General features: G+C 39.7%; 1 protein-coding gene across 1 annotated transcript in view; it reads left to right on the top strand.

Annotated features, from left to right (window-relative positions):
- The window catches only part of ZNF407 (zinc finger protein 407), a 333,884-nt gene that overhangs the window by 5,305 nt on the left and 312,770 nt on the right, over positions 1 to 15,809 (top strand). The window contains exon 2 of the mRNA XM_049781793.1: positions 5,829 to 5,943. Coding sequence (XP_049637750.1) covers positions 5,829 to 5,943 — 115 coding nt within the window. The remainder of the gene's footprint in view (positions 1 to 5,828; positions 5,944 to 15,809) is intronic.

Raw genomic sequence — 15,809 nt, 5'->3', positions numbered from 1 at the left:
AATTCACTGCACTGTTTCTATAAACCTGCCATACATTCTTTATTTTAAATAGACAGCTTTTCTAAATCATTGTGCTCTGCTTAGACAAGTTCTGTCTCCGTGGTTGAATTTATGAGTGGATTTGAATAATAAATTCACATTTCAATGAACATATTTTCATTAAAACCGTAAGGTTTATTTTACTGTACTTTTAAATAATGGCTTATTATTAAAGCTATCCTTTAAATTCATGCAATTTTAAAAACTTAGTGCATGGTTACAAGTAGGAAGACAAAAGAGCATGAAACCTTATTAATAGTTGAAGGTGATTACAGATAGGTAAAAAAAGTAACAGGGCAATCCGCATAAAGTAAATCTAGGTAAATGTGAGTACGCTCCTCTTGCTGCTGGCCACACCTCTGCCTTGGAGTTGTCAGGGCATTAAGTGTACTTTTTGTTGACATCATCCATACTTCTAGAGAACCCTGTGCCCCAGTCTTGCTGGCACAGTACTTTTTTAGAAACCAGGCTTGGTCATATGTGCATCCAATAGGTAGTTTCTTAATCTAACCTCTTCACGCAGATAAAACGGAATCAAACGAAGAGGAAGATGCTAATGGAACTCTTTTTAGAATTCTTTATGCAGCTGTCTGGTCAAGACATGTTGCTTATAATTGATGTGTCCATTACTTGAATTCTCTTGTAATTATAGTCAATAAGTCTTGTAAATGTGTTAAAGCTCACTAAAAGCATACAAATTCAAGAACAGAGTAAGGCTAATAATTTAAAATAATCAATGTAGGCATTTCAGCACTTAATTTCCCTTGTGTGTTGATAGCTGATCATTCTTAATCCATTAAGATTTATTTAGTCGTTTACAATGCAAAATAGGTTTGCACTGGTCACTGGTGCCATTTGAAAATGTCCACCAGGTTAAGTGCAGAATGTAGTCCATTAGTCTTCCTTGACTATATGTATTAATTGCATTTAAAATCAAGTTAATGTGGATGTGAAAGTGAGGTAACTATCAATATGTGACAAAGGAACCCTACTTATATAAGTTACATCATTGATTGTAACATTTAGTAAAAGTTAGCATACTTTTTAGCATCTTGGGCTGGGCTCACCCTTATCAGCAAGTACATTTTTATTATGTTCTGAGGCGCCACAGAGAGCCTTGTTCAGAACCTATGATGCCCATCTCTTGTCTTGGTTTCACATGCCATTTCTTGGGGGTGGGGAGGAAGATGTTCTCCAAGTTTTAATTCAAGGCTTCTTCTTGGAGTGTCTTAGAATAAATTGCTTTTCTGAAACTTTGCTCATGTCCATGAAATAGTAATGGGCGGACAGTTATTGATGGCTAACTGGAAAGGGCTTCCTCTTCCAATCCCTGTTTTCATATTTTGTGATTTACTCTCTGTTTTACGTAACCTTCCCTTCCCACCCGGAGCATGCTAAAAGCAGCTCTGGAAGAAATAAATGTATGTTGATCATCAGGAGCTGGAGGCAGAGGGCATCTCAGTCTCACCCCATGATAGGTTGATAGGCTGCGCTCAGCCGGGCCAGAGTCTCTTTTTGGTGTTCGGGGAAAGTTGCTCATGCCTCCTTTATGGCCAGTTAGTGTTGCCGTTGCCGAACATCTCAGTAGATGGTCTCACTGTAGGCGGCTGTGGAGAGCGCCCAGCCACTGATGTCTTGGACAGTACTCACACTGGGGCACCTAGTGGTGGCGTGACTCTTGGACAGGTACTGGCAAGGGCCAGAGCACTGGCAGCTGAGTAGATGGATGAGTTCAAGAGCCAAGTCTGCTCAGAGGCAGTTTGTTAGGGATGCAGACCTCTAGGCTTTGAGCCTGCTAAAATTAAGGGTGCCAGAAAAGAAGGGTGCCAGTTGGCATGCCGCCTCATCTGTGCACTCCACAGTACTGGGCTTGTAGTGTTTTTTGATGAACGAGTAAACGAGGAAAAGAATGAAGGAATGTCTTCATTCATTCAGTGTTGAGGGCAAAGTTGTAGAACTGAGGAAGCCCTGAGAAACATTTGGTAATGGATCAGGTACAGATGCTCTAGCCAATGATCCTCAAACTACGGCCCGTGGGCCACATATTGTATTTATTCCCATTTTGTTTCTTCACTTCTAAATAAGATATATGCAGTGTGCATAGAAATTTGTTCATAATTTTTGTTTTTACTATAATCTGGCCCTTCAACAGTCTGAAGGACAGTGAACTGGTCCCCTGTTTAAAAAGTTTGAGGACCCCTGCACCTTACCCATTTCATATTCTAATTGTGACATCCCATCTATGAGTGCAGAGCAGAGAGCAAAGACTTGGGGTTGAGGGTCCTATGAGGCGGGGGCCTGGGGATTCTTGATGCAGGAGTTAAGGGGGTGCCATGGAGCTAACATGCCTCTTTAGGGTTGTCTTTCAGAAAATGGGCCAAATTACAGATGAAAACACAAGCCCTAAAATAGTTCACAGCACCCATCATGAAGATAGTATTGACCCAGGGACTGTGGTTCTTTCAAATAACATTAATGTCTGTGGCAGCCTCAGCCTTAGAGAAACTCTCAGAAATATTGGTTTGATAGATTTTGCTTTATAAAGAGTGTGACTATTCATTCTGGGAGGTACAAAGCAGCTAAAAATGGAAACGATAGAATAAGAGGGACTTTTTATTTTTTCTCATGCAGAAAAGTGTTATTACCTCACATCTCCTAGTATTTGAGTAGTTCTGCACAGAATGGAGATGCTCACAGAGTCTACCCTGATCAAGACAGACAGGCTCGTCAGGACTTCTGTGAGTCTGCACAGGAGCCGTCACCAGAGTCCCTCTGGTCTCTGGCGTGCTCACGACTACTGAAGAAATGAGATTTCCTGCCAGGGAACCACATGCCCTGGACAGGGTGAATGGTCTGGCTCCCCAGCCCTGCAGGGCACCTGCAGGATGGAAAAAGAGAAGGAGCAGCCCCAAGGCAGGAACAGGGAGGGAGCACTAGGGTTGTGTAGGGCTTCTTTCCTCCCAACCAGTCATACATGTTGCTTTGTTTGAAGCCTGGAGTGATTGGGAACAAGTCATTTCTGTATCACCTTATTGACCTTGAGATATTTTAACTGGAGGATCCAGTAAATGGATACTGCTCCCTCTTTCAAGACTTTGATAAATGAATAGTGCGCTCTCTTTCAAGTCTTCACTAAAAGGACAGTGCTCCCTCCTTTAAGGCTCCAGTAATTTGATGGTACTCCATCTTTCAAGGCTCTAGTAAATGGAAAGTGTACCCTGTCATAAGGCTCTGGTAAACAGACAGTCCTCCCTCTTTTAAGGCTCTGGTAAATGGATGGTGCTCTCCTTCCTTCCTTCCTTCCTTCCTTCCTTCCTTCCTTCCTTCCTTCCTTCCTTCCTTCCTTCCTTCCTTCCTTCCTTCCTTCCTTCCTTCCTTCCTTCCCTCCCTCCCCCCTCCCTCCCTCCCTCCCTCCCTCCCTCCCTCCCTCCCTCCCTCCCTCCCTCCCTCCCTCCCTTCCTTCCTTCCTTCCTTCCTTCCTTCCTTCCTTCCTTCCTTCCTTCCTCTCCCTCTCTTCTTCCCTCTCCCTCCCTCCCCTCCCTCCCTTCTTCTTTTCCTCTCCTTTCCTCCCTCCCTTCCTCTCCCTTCCTCCCTCCCTTCCTCTCCCTTCCTCCCTCCCTTCTTCCCTTCCTCCCTCCCTCCCTTCTTCCCTTCCTTCCTCCTTCCCTCTCTTCCTCCTTCTCTTCCTCCTTCCCTTCCTTCCTTCCTCCTTCCTTCCTTCCTTCCTTCCTTCCTTCCTTCCTTCCTTCCTTCCTTCCTTCCTTCCTTCCTTCCTTCCCTCCCTCTCTCCCCCTCCCTCCCTCCCTTCTTTTCTTCCCCTCCCTCCCGCCCTCCTTCCCTCCCTCCCTCCTTCCTTCCTTCCTTCCTTCCTTCCTTCCTTCCTTCCTTCCTTCCTTCCTTCCTTCCTTCCTTCCTTCCTTCCCTCCCTCTCTCCCCCTCCCTCCCTTCCTTCTTTTCTTCCCCTCCCTCCCTCCCTCCCTCCCTCCTCTCTCCCCTCCCTCCCTCCCTCCCTCCCTCCCTCCCTCCCTCCCTTCCTTCCTTCCTTCCTTCCTTCCTTCCTTCCTTCCTTCCTTCCTTCCTTCCTTCCTTCCTTCCTTCCTTCCTTCCTTCCTTCCTACCATATGGGATGCTGGGGATCGAATCTGGGTCTGCCACAGCAAGGCAAATACCCTCCCTACTATGCTATTGCCCTGGTGCCGTGCTCCATCTTTTAAGTCTCATTAGATGTCTATGTTGGGAGGAAATGTTTGCACGTAGTGATAGGTTCAGTTTGATCAGGATCATTTAAATAACCTGCAGTTTCTGATGTGATGGATAGAGCGCGATTGCTGTGAGCTGCCATCTCAACCTGCTTCTGACATTTAAACAGAGAATACTGGCTGGATAGAACCATTCAGGTGCTAAATATATTTTACATCTACTGCTAACAGTAGAAATGGAAGTATTAAGAGATCTGGTTTCATTGTCATTGAACTGTGAAATATTCAACCTTGTCTGCCCATGCTTGGTACTGTTGACTTTTTTATTTCAGTTAGAAGATTAAAATTAAATGCTTCACTTTTTTGTCAGCTTTTGGGAATTAAATTGAAATTGAAGACTAAAAATTTTTACTGAGTGCTTCAATTTCAATGAAGTATTAGAGGTTTTTTTCCTTCCAAGGGCACTATACAAAGGTTCATTGATCAAATGTGATGTATTACAAATTTAAAAATTTGAGCTTCGTGTATATTTATTAAAGTTCACTTTTTTTTGGTCTGGGTATATTAGAAGAAGTATTTTATCAGACCTGTACTAAACATGGTACAAGAAATATGGAAATTATTGCACCGATTTTAAGCTTATTTTTGTGATTTTGGTACCTTGGAAGATACTGTGATTATTAAGTTGGAAAGTGACATAGATGTTCTTTTTTGTTGGAGAGTTTGACTTTCATTACTGTAGGTACCAGTGATGTCTTAGAAATTATATCCCAACCATAATTTATCTTAGAACAACCTCTACATTTGGGTCTGGAATACATTTTTTCTCATTTTTGAATGCAAAATAATCTTAGTACTTTTACAATTATTAATTCTATAATATTCATGCTGAATTATTTGTTTTTGAAATAAGTTTTAGTCCAATTATCAGTACTTCTGATTTATGCAATTATCAACTGGTTTTTGGATTACAAATAATCATGAACATAATAGTAAACATATAAACATAATAATCATAAACATGATCATGTAACATAATAAATGCCTATTCATACATTGTGTACTATGTATACATAGTATAGTGAATCACTTGGAATGTCAGTAAAGAATCTGAATAGCATTATTTATATGAATAGATGCATTGCTATAGAAAGAGGAGTTAAAGAAGAGATGGCCCGGAGAATTGTATTGGATGATAAAATTTGCAAAAGCATCAGTTATTTTCTATGCACGCATGCTTTCAAAATGCAGTTTTCAGTGGCAAATAACCTTAAAGGGGTTTCTTGTGAATTCTAAGACAAATATTTAACATCTTTTAGATCATTCATTTGGTATTGGTGAGTTGTATCAGTTTTGACCTTCAGTGTAGAAATAATAAAAATCAGGCACATTCACTGATTAACATTCGATTTTTCTTTGGAGTGAACTAATCAGCAGTGCAGCTCCATTCAAGTTGCAGAGGAATGCAGGTGTCCTGTTTTGGGGACAGACATTTGTTATTAGGTTAAAAGCACAATCGAAGACGTAAGCCTCCTTTTAAACTAGTGTATTATTCAAACACAAATAATATTTTGTGTTAAATTTACTTAGGATCAAAACCGTTCAAGTGCAAGATCTGCCATTTCGCAACAGCTCAGCTTGGTGATGCCAGGAACCATGTCAAAAGGCACCTTGGGATGAGGGAGTACAAGTGTCACATCTGCGGGTGAGTAAACCGAGACCGTCTCTAGGTGGTGAACCAGGAAGCCGGTGTAGGATGCACGTTGTCTCAGAATTCAGAACTGATCTGAGGAAGAGTGGCTAACATTATGTGTGCGTATCCTCCTTTCCATTGTTATGGTAAATTCCTTAAATACAGTTATGACATTCTTCTCCAACTTCTAATCCTGTACCACAGATGAGCAATTTTATGGGCTACAAGGTCAATTTGAACCTGTAATCTGTAAATTGACTAAATTATAGGATGTTCATTCACATTGCCAGAGAGAACTGTAAATTTCATTTAAAGACATAAAAAATACATAATATAGCTTTAGAAATGTACATGTAAAAAAAAGAAATGTACATGTATTTTTTTCCTCTTTGGCTATACTGCTTTAATTTTAATCACACTAATGGCTCCTTGAATTTATCAGATATATTCTATACACCGAGAAAAGCAGATAACGATTTAATTAAAAGAAAGATTCAATTTTTGACAGTTTTTTACTGATTAGAACTTAAATAGCATTTCTCATATGTTTCTGTAACTTTATTTCGGAACTTCTTGTTTTCCTTTTTTTCCTTAATGACTCTTTTTCTCCAAAGTATCATTTGCAATATTAATTGTCACTAAAATGTTCTGCATCTAATAGGAAGGACTGAGAGGCTTTAATAAAAAGCTAATTAATTTAGCAGAAATGTTTAAAAGGTTTTTTAAAAATTCCATAATATCTTTGGTATATATTAGGACATTTTGAGCTGGATTTTAATATCTTAATTTCAGTAAAAAATGTTTTATAATCTTATAGTGCTACAGAAATTAATAAGTTCATCATCATAATAAACACCTTTTGTAAACCTGAAAACCTACATTTTTAGGACTCATTCACAAAAGAGTACAGGTTCAGTGATGTGTCACTCATGCTAATTTTCTTACTTGTTTTTAAGAGAAGAATGCATTAAATACCTTGTAAATAAAAGAAAAACAAACCTAGCTCGTTTTCTGTTGGACTGACTGATTTAGGTTTTGTCTAAGATAACAGCTGCATTTTTTTTTTTTTTTTGATCCTTTAGATAGTTTTGCAAATAACTTTGCAAGCGGTTTTATTAGCCTTGTGTGTGATTTATTCATGGCCAGCGCTGATGGTTCAGTGACTCGCCTCTCAAGTAAATGAAGATGAACCTTTGCCCTGAAGCCCCTGAAGATTGGCGGGAGAATGAGTTTTGTTGCTACTGATTTTAGCTGCAAGGGTTGGGTGCCAAATGGTTTATTTTAATTGCTCTACGTTGTGGAATTTTAACGGAAACCCCATTTACCATTTTTCCCTCCCCCATTTACCACTTTCTTTAAAGTTATAGGATAAGAGGAAGACCCTGAGTCCAGTGAACATTTACCATTAGGCTACATTAAGCTGTTTCTTTCTCATTTCTACAAAATAAGGAAGCAATTTTCATAGTCTGTTATTAGAAATCTAATTCTATTCTTTATTTTTTTTTTATTAGGGTTGTTAAGACCCTGGAAAGAGAAGAAACTTCTCAGAGAACAGTTTCTGACATGTGCAGAGTTAGAACAAAGCATATTTGATTGACTTTAATTATAGAATTTGAACAGTGCACACTTTGCTTCAGCTCATTGCATGCCACATGCAGCTGAATTACACCTCGTGGCTTCTATAGTCCTGGTCTTCAAGACCCAGAAATCACAAATTCATCTAGGTCTATTGAGGCTTACGTTGCTGTTATAAAGGTCTTACATGGTTGTGGGTGGGTGGGGAAAAAAATCGACCAACTTTCCACAGTTGTGTCTCTTAGAATAGAGTAGCCATTGACTTTTAAATGACCATGAACTTGAATCAAGAAGAGATTCTATTTTTTAAGTAAAATTTAAAAAAAGTTACATCGTCATACTTTTTTATAGAGTATATACTTTTGACAAGAAAGGTAAAAGTTCTGAAGCTGAAGACTTGTGGCAAACTGGAGATGCTTAATGATAGAAACAGAATAAGAGTGAATGAGCTGCCCTTTAATTTTGCATTGTGCAGCATTGCTTATGTTTCAAAAGGATAGCACAATATGTAGTTGAAAAATTAACGTGAAAACTAGAAAGAAATCCTAGAGTCGGCTTCCAGGTTAGTGGCAGTAAGGAGCACTGGTACATTAACACCACTGACAATGTCGATTCATTATCATTGATGGCTAAATAATCTTAGAAATGCTCGGTGGGCCTATTAGTTCCCGAACATAAGCAGCTCATGCTGCATTTCTTCATCAGCTTTAATTGCTATAAATTTTACCTTTTAAAAAATCATGCTTGGAAAGGTGAAGTGATCTTTCAGGAACATTAACTTCATAATTTTGTCCTGAGCAGAAGGTCCTCCCTGTGTTTTCTTTTCTACAGTAGTTAGTACCTTGGGTTCTGTCTTAGGATTTTATTAATAACCTCCTAATTATTTGAACTGCAAGAAATAAACTGTTTCTCAAATAGATTTGGTTGAGTAATAGTATGTACAGAAATTGGGACAAGTACATTTTAAAACTAAAATTATTACTCATGATGTACTATTTTTTCTTAGTTATCTATCAGGTTTTCTTGCAGAAACCTGATAGCTATTTCATGGTAAATTATAAAAACACATTATGTTTTGTTGAGTTCCATATTAGTATTATTCTTATTTTTGCTTTTGGGCCATATCTGGCAATGCTCAGTAGTTACTCCCGGTGGTGCTTGGGGGACCCTATGGGATGAAACCCATGTTGGTCATGTGCAAGGCAAACGCTCTCCCCCCATTCAATTCTCTGCCCCCCTCAGATTGTCTTTTAGGGATTGATTTCTCTTTCCTCTCTTTATATCAGCAAATTCTAGATGCTCATCAGATGAGTGTCTAACATTCTTGACTGAGGTTTAGTTTAATAAAGAGCTAAACCAAGCCTCTTTAACTTGTTTTGGTTGTTTGGTCCTAGCTGGATTTCTTGAACTCTTGAAAGTCATTTTAAGAAATCTTTTCTACCTTTTCAGTAGCTCTTGCCTTTGGAGTATCATGGACTTTAGTTCGACAGAAACGGACTATCTAAGCTTTCTAGTCCTGTGAGGCCAGTAGGCTCCTGCATTAAGGCTTTAAATTTTATTTATCTGTGGTTTACATCCTCATGACATTGTGAAAATGTCAAAAAAATTGAGTGTGTTTCACTTTCCTGCTTTAAAAATATGTTGTGGGTGGCTTCATTTAAAAAGCTTTTCAGGGGGCCGGAGAGATAGCATGGAAGTAAGGCGTTTGCCTTTCATGCAGGAGGTCATCGGTTCGAATCCCGGCGCCCCATATGGTCCCCTGTGCCTGCCAGGAGCAATTTCTGAGCCTGGAGCCAGGAATAACCCCTGAGCACTGCCAGGTGTGACCCAAAAACCAAAAAAAAAAAAAAAAAAAAAAAAAAAAAAAAGCTTTTCAGGTTACTTTCACTTTGGGAAGGAATAATATTTGAGTAGTACAATTTATTAATAATGTTTTCCTGATAGCCAGATGTGTTTGGGAGGAATTTTAGAGACTGTAAGTGTACTTGTACGTAGCATTCTGATGGATAGTTCACATAAAAATCTGTGATGAGTGTGACTTACGAGTTTTGTTTGGGAGAAAACAAGGAATAGCAGAAAGCATACCTATGTAGAACTTATTAATTTTGGGGGGAACATACATTTAAAAATAGGTTAAACATTTTTAGAACAAAATTTTGATCTTATTAGTTAAGAACTTGAAAAATATTTCAGTAGCTTAAAAAGTCATATGAGGCTATTTTTTAAAATTCTTTAAATTTTTTTTTAATTTCCTGAGTGTGTGGAAATATACACAATGCACATTCATGCACATATTATATATGTAGTACTCTCAGTGATTGTGCTTATGGACTGCTGTGCTGTAGTGTATGTGTTAATTAACAGTCTCTTCATCGTTGGCTTCTATAGTTCTGTGGGGTTATTGACTTTATATGTAGTCTCACTTTACAGATGACACATTTGAGATTAAAAGTATTTTTAGCAGTGTTCATCAATTATACAACTACTAGACTACAGCTTTTTTTCCTTTCACCAATTCCTTTTCTTATTTCTCTCCTTTTGTTTGGTTTCTGACTTTATTTGTACTTACTTTCTTCTGTAGGTTGTTTTCACTAGCATGTAATAACTGTAACTTATCTCATTCTAGCCCCCAGCTACTTCTGTTTTCTGCTTTTGCTCAGATTTATGTTCTTTTTAAAATTGCTTGCTCAGTGTTTTACTTTAATATTCTGGCATTCAGTTTCTTTTCTTTTCCTTTTTATTATTATTTTTTGGTATCTCACTGTTCTGCTATTAAATAATTGTTTCTTATAATTTTAGTATTCATTTTCTTTTCATATATAGCTCAGTTATTGCACCTGAATGGTTAGAGTTTGAGCACGTTGGTAGAATAGAAAGAATACATGTCTAAAAAATGTAGCGACGTTGTTTTGTCATTAGAATGAGAGGAATAAAATAGATCAGTTTGGATGATTTTTTAAAATCCTTGTTATTAATCAAGGTGAAAAACTAGTAAATGGCCCTTGCTTTTAGCAGGCCTAGGAAATGCTGCCTTCATGCCTTCGTTTTCAGAGACAATGATCTGCATGAGTTAGGGATTGTTACTTTCTCACTGATTGCTGTCATAAATATTGGTAGATCAAATCCTTGAGTAGGATCCCCTAAATGGGGCAGAATAAGGGCATTTTCTACAGTTTCACCTCTGGGTTCGTGCAAAGACTAGACATTTCCTATTGTGTATAAATGTGCTTATGAGCTGTTTATTCTTAGTTGTTTTAAGAAACCTTAAATAGAAAGTTACTAACGCAGTCAAACTCTTTGTGTGTGTGTATGTGCGTGTTTGTGTGTGTGTATGTGTGTGTGTGGCATTACCTAGTTTTTGTGCATTAGAAGGGATCTCTATGTAGATGATTATAATGTCACTTTCTGACCTTTGCAGCTTGAATAATTGTAAATCATTGCTTCATAACGTGTCAGAGAATGTCTGTACCAGGCAATTAAATGGCAGAATATAATAGACCAAATTATTGCCTGTCATGTTTTCAACAACACAGTTAGTATTTGAGTTACACTTAATCATTACGTGCATTAGCAACTTCATTGGAATCCAGCTTCAGGCTGAGCATGAAATACATTACATTATTTAAACCTCTAATGGTACAAGTCATTTATTTGTGTTGAAGTGTACAACATGCAGAGTTTCATAAAGCAAGGAACACTTGAGAGCTTAATTTATCCAAATCAAAGTCTAAATGCAGATAAACACAAGTGGCAAAAATTAGTAATTTTTATAGGCTGGAAATATTTAAAAATACATGGTTGTGGGTAATTGTAGGCAGCAGGAATAAATTAAAATCACTATTTTTAGGCGGCTCTGAGAACTAAAGCTGTGTATACCTAAATCATTAACAGCACCATGGAATTGCATTTTTAGCTGAACAATTAATTATACCCATCATAACTACAGATGTATTCAAATAAAATAAGTATTTGGTTCAGCTGGTTGTTTTGGTTACAGAGATATACGTAGTGAAAGTTTGTTTTATTTTGAGACTGACTTACGCTTGTAACAATAGAGTATAGTGTCTCAGTTTTGTAAAAAACTTCTGAAAAATAAAACAACCTTCTGAATTCACATCAAGATACCTTTACTGTAAAGGATCCATTGCATATTTTAGCTAGACATATTTTAATTGTTTTATTTTTGTTTGTGGACCACATCCTGCTGTGCTCAGGGATCACTCCTATGGGGCCTGGAGTGCGGTTGCGGGGGGGGGGGGGTCGATACTGGGGAGGGTTGTCAGCTGCGTGCAAGGCCAGGACCTTGTCCACTGTATTATTATATCTCCAGTGCCTATTTTAATGATTTTTACTTAACAGTATATTTCATTTAGTTATATATATTTTAGGCCTTAGCTTGAAATATTAAAGAGTCTCACTTAATGATTACTGTCTTTTTTAATGTCTTGTCAGTTAGGAACAAAACTTACATGTTTAGTTTATTCCTCTGATCTTGAAGCCCTTAAAATGTAGCAGGTGGGCATAGTTTTATCTCTACCTAAATAAGTAAGTTTGTATACCTTAGCTATAACACTAAAACAGAAAACACTGGGAGAGATGTCATGCCTTTCCCAGCCAGCCCTTCTTTTGAATCCTGAAGAGAGTGTGAGGTGAGGTGAGAACAATAGAGAAAAAGAAAAGCACCCTCTCCAGCTCTCCTTGCAGGTGGTCCAAGGAGAGTCCCTTTGCCACTGCCATCCCTTGGTTCCTTTTTCTGTGTTCGAATTTCTTGAATCTTTGCCTGGCAAAAAATAAATCTTAGATTTATTCCTAAGTGATAAGTACCATTAGCTGATACCAAGATGGAAATAAAATGTACATTGTTCTTTCTTGGGCTTATTGCTGAAAATATTCACGCATATGGCTGACTGCCTTTCCAGTGAAAAGGCTCATCTCTGACACTCCCTTGTCAGTCGGGCAGTGGTTTGGCCGTAACTTTCTGGTCTGCTGGTGGCTTCTGGTTTCTCCAACATTCTTTAGCTCACCTTGGTTCCAGCATTGGAGGCCACCCCTCCTCATCTCTGGACTCCAGGACCAGCTCTGATTTTTTTCACAGTAGCTCCTCTCTTTGTACCCTCTTCCTGTTTATGTGTGTTTCTGAAAATTTTTACTTTATGGAAGGTTTTGGGTTATTTCTTTGAAATAGATTAAGAGGAGGAATCTGAAAGATAGTTGGGAGGGAAGAGAGCCACTGATTGTGTGTTCATTTGTTTACCATTGGGCATATTCTTGGGTTTCCTCTTGTTGAAGGCCAGAGAAACTAGTTCCTGATGGGTGTTTGGGTCACCAGCTCTGAGTACTAGAGACAGAAAGGAGAGAGAGGCATACAGAGCAAGAGTTGGGGGCACATGGTCAAGAGTCAGGGAGGGGAGGGGTTGGGCTCAGCTCTGCTTAGGAGCAGCAGAGAAGACTTCCAGGAGAGGAGGCAGTTGGAGTTGGCTCTATTTTGTTTTGTTTTGTTTTGCTTTGGGACCACACACGGCGGTACTCAGGGCTTACTCCTGCCTGGCTCAGTGCTCAGGAATTACTCCTGGGAGGCTCAGAACCATATGGGATGTCGGGAATTGAACCTGAGTTGGCAAATCCTTTATTGGTTGTACTATGGCTTAACCTGTTGAATTGAGTCACTAAGCAAGGAGTCAGAGGCTTTATTGGGAGGAACACACAGTGGTGCTCAGGACTTCTTGGCCTTCCAGGGCTGGGTATCAGAGTGAGCTCTGCAAAGTTTAAGGCAAGTGCCCTTCTTACCCGTTGTACTCTCTGTCCCCAAACTGGGCATAGTTGATAGAGGGAGCAGAAGAGCAAAGATAGCAAGTGAGGGAATAGTCTGACATTTTCAGAGCACTGCTAGAAAAGTGTGGGCTTTTAATAAGCATTACTGGGCATCTGCTTGCACTGAGTGGTGCCATTGAGGACCAGAATTGATCAATTCAGCAAGGCTCATTACTGTTCGTTGGCAAGGCTCAGTGCTGTTAGTCAGCAACAGCTCGCTCACTTGATAGCATCGTTGAGGAACAGAGTTGACCAGAGTTGATTAAGTCAGTGACAACGTCAAACCTGTCTCAGAAACCAGTGTCTGAGATTGCGGCACCTGACAGGAGATGAACGGAGCTGGGTAGCTCACCTGGGCAGCCATTTCAGGCAGGGGCCGTGACTCAGTCTTTCAGCTGGATGGTTCTGAGCAGGGAGAAACTTAAGCGGGTCACCTGCCTGGGGCAACAGAGGACAGTCCCCAGGACAGCTGGCCAGTACTGAGTGCTGCCTTTTCCTCTGGTACCCATCACTCTGAGGCTTGTCTCTTCCCCATTTTCTGCACTGTGAATAGGCAGGCCTTGTGGGAAGCGAATCACAACCAGCATTGGGGTCCCTGGGAATTGGCCACAGTGAATTACTTTTTTTTTTTTTTTTTGGTTTTTGGTTTTTGGGCCACACCCGGCGATGCTCAGTGGTTACTCCTGGCTGTCTGCTCAGAAATAGCTCCTGGCAGGCACGGGGGACCATATTGGCTGCTTGCAAGGCAAACGCCGCTGTGCTATCTCTCCGGACCCAGGGAATTACTTTTAAGAGAACTTCACTCTTTGTAATTTTAACTAGGGATATTATTGATAGTGGGTAGTTGTAATGAAACAGATTGATACTTGCTCTGTGCAACCTAATGCAGCATAGTTTTAAATAATTACGATAAGGACCTAACGATGAAACTAATCTGCTAATAATGGGTGAGCTAGTTGTGCCCCATCCACAGTTCCTCTGATGGGCATTATGAACCCGGACAGAAACCACTGGTGTCAAAAGCACATAATTTGTGTAGAAGTGCATGTTTTTTCCAGACTTCTAAATCCTGGGCCCTTTTCTCATTCCGAGGTACCTAAACAGATGATTGATCCCACAATCTCTCTAGAGATGGGCTCTGTTATACTCCCTGCCACATCATACCAAGGATCACTACATTAATTTAGTTAATATGTTAGTACATTAATTAGTTTGTTAGCTTTATCATCATATCGAGGATTAATACAATGTCTGTAATAAAAATACTTTAGATGGGGCTGGAGAGATAGCATGAAGATAAGGCGTTTGCCTTGCACGCAGAAGGACAGTGGTTCAAGTCCTGGCATCCCATATGGTCCCCCGAACCTGCCAGGAGTGATTTCTGAGTGTAGAACCAGAGTAGCTCCTCAGTGCTGCAAGGTATGACCCAAAAGCCAAAACCAAAACCAAAAAAAAAAAAAAAGACCAACAAACTTTAGATATCAGAGTACTATGTAGTAGGAGTTACAAACACTGTTTGCTTGCTTAGTGCTATTCAGATATATTAATTTTGTAGAAAAGTGTTTGCAAAGGCAGGAGAGAGTGCAGCAGGGAGGGCACTTAGTGCCTTGTATGTAGCTGAGATCCAGGTTCAATCCCAGCATCCCATCTTGTTCCCTCAGCCTTTCAGGAGTGATTCCTGAATGAAGAGTCAGAAGTAATCCCTGAGCATCACCTGTAAAAAGAAAAGGAGAAAAGAAACATACTTGCTTATTCCCATTTTGCTTTGTTTTCATGGGGCCACACCTGGTGAGGTACTTTCGTCTGTCCCCTTCCAATTCATTTTTTAAAAAGTACTATTTACTGCTAGGGAGCATACAGGAAAATACCAGAGCCTGGACCAAAAGGGTGATTGTTTTGAAGGATCAATAAAGGGTTAATTAGTTTCATCCTAAATACCGTTTGCTTGATCTGGGGTTTGGGGGAGCTGGAAGAGTCTTCTGTTTAGTCTAGCTGGATCTAAGGTTGCTTTTCTGGATCCAGACTAGCATGCTGCTGTAAATGAACTAAGAAAAGGTGACCTCACAGCACTCCCCATCTGGGATCCAGGATCTTGCTAACAAGCAAAGAGGCTTTTTTTGTGTGGTAGCTAGTCAGTTCTTGAAACTGGAAGTTTGAACTAGTATAAAAGATTTGATTTCCTTTATTGCAGAGACATTTTAGTAATCCCTACTTGAATTTGTTTAAAAAAATATTAGGATTTTAGAATTTAACAGGGTTGTCTGGTGTAATCCATTTAGGAGACAGATAAACGTGAGTCAGGAACCTCAGTGACTACTTTCTTTCCACATGTGGGAACAAGAGCTTTCGGGGCCGTGTTATTTCTCTTACACCCCACTAGGGTTCTGATTCGTTTCCTTTTTACTGAATACCTCTCCCAAACGCTGGGCCTGATTAGCTGCACTTCACTCTGCTTTTCACAGAAAGTTCTGGCTGCTTGTGCAGTGGCCTTG

This window comes from Suncus etruscus, chromosome 10, assembly GCF_024139225.1.
Source record: "Suncus etruscus isolate mSunEtr1 chromosome 10, mSunEtr1.pri.cur, whole genome shotgun sequence".
Lineage (NCBI taxonomy): Eukaryota > Metazoa > Chordata > Mammalia > Eulipotyphla > Soricidae > Suncus > Suncus etruscus.
This window is presented reverse-complemented; position numbering and strand designations above follow the sequence as displayed.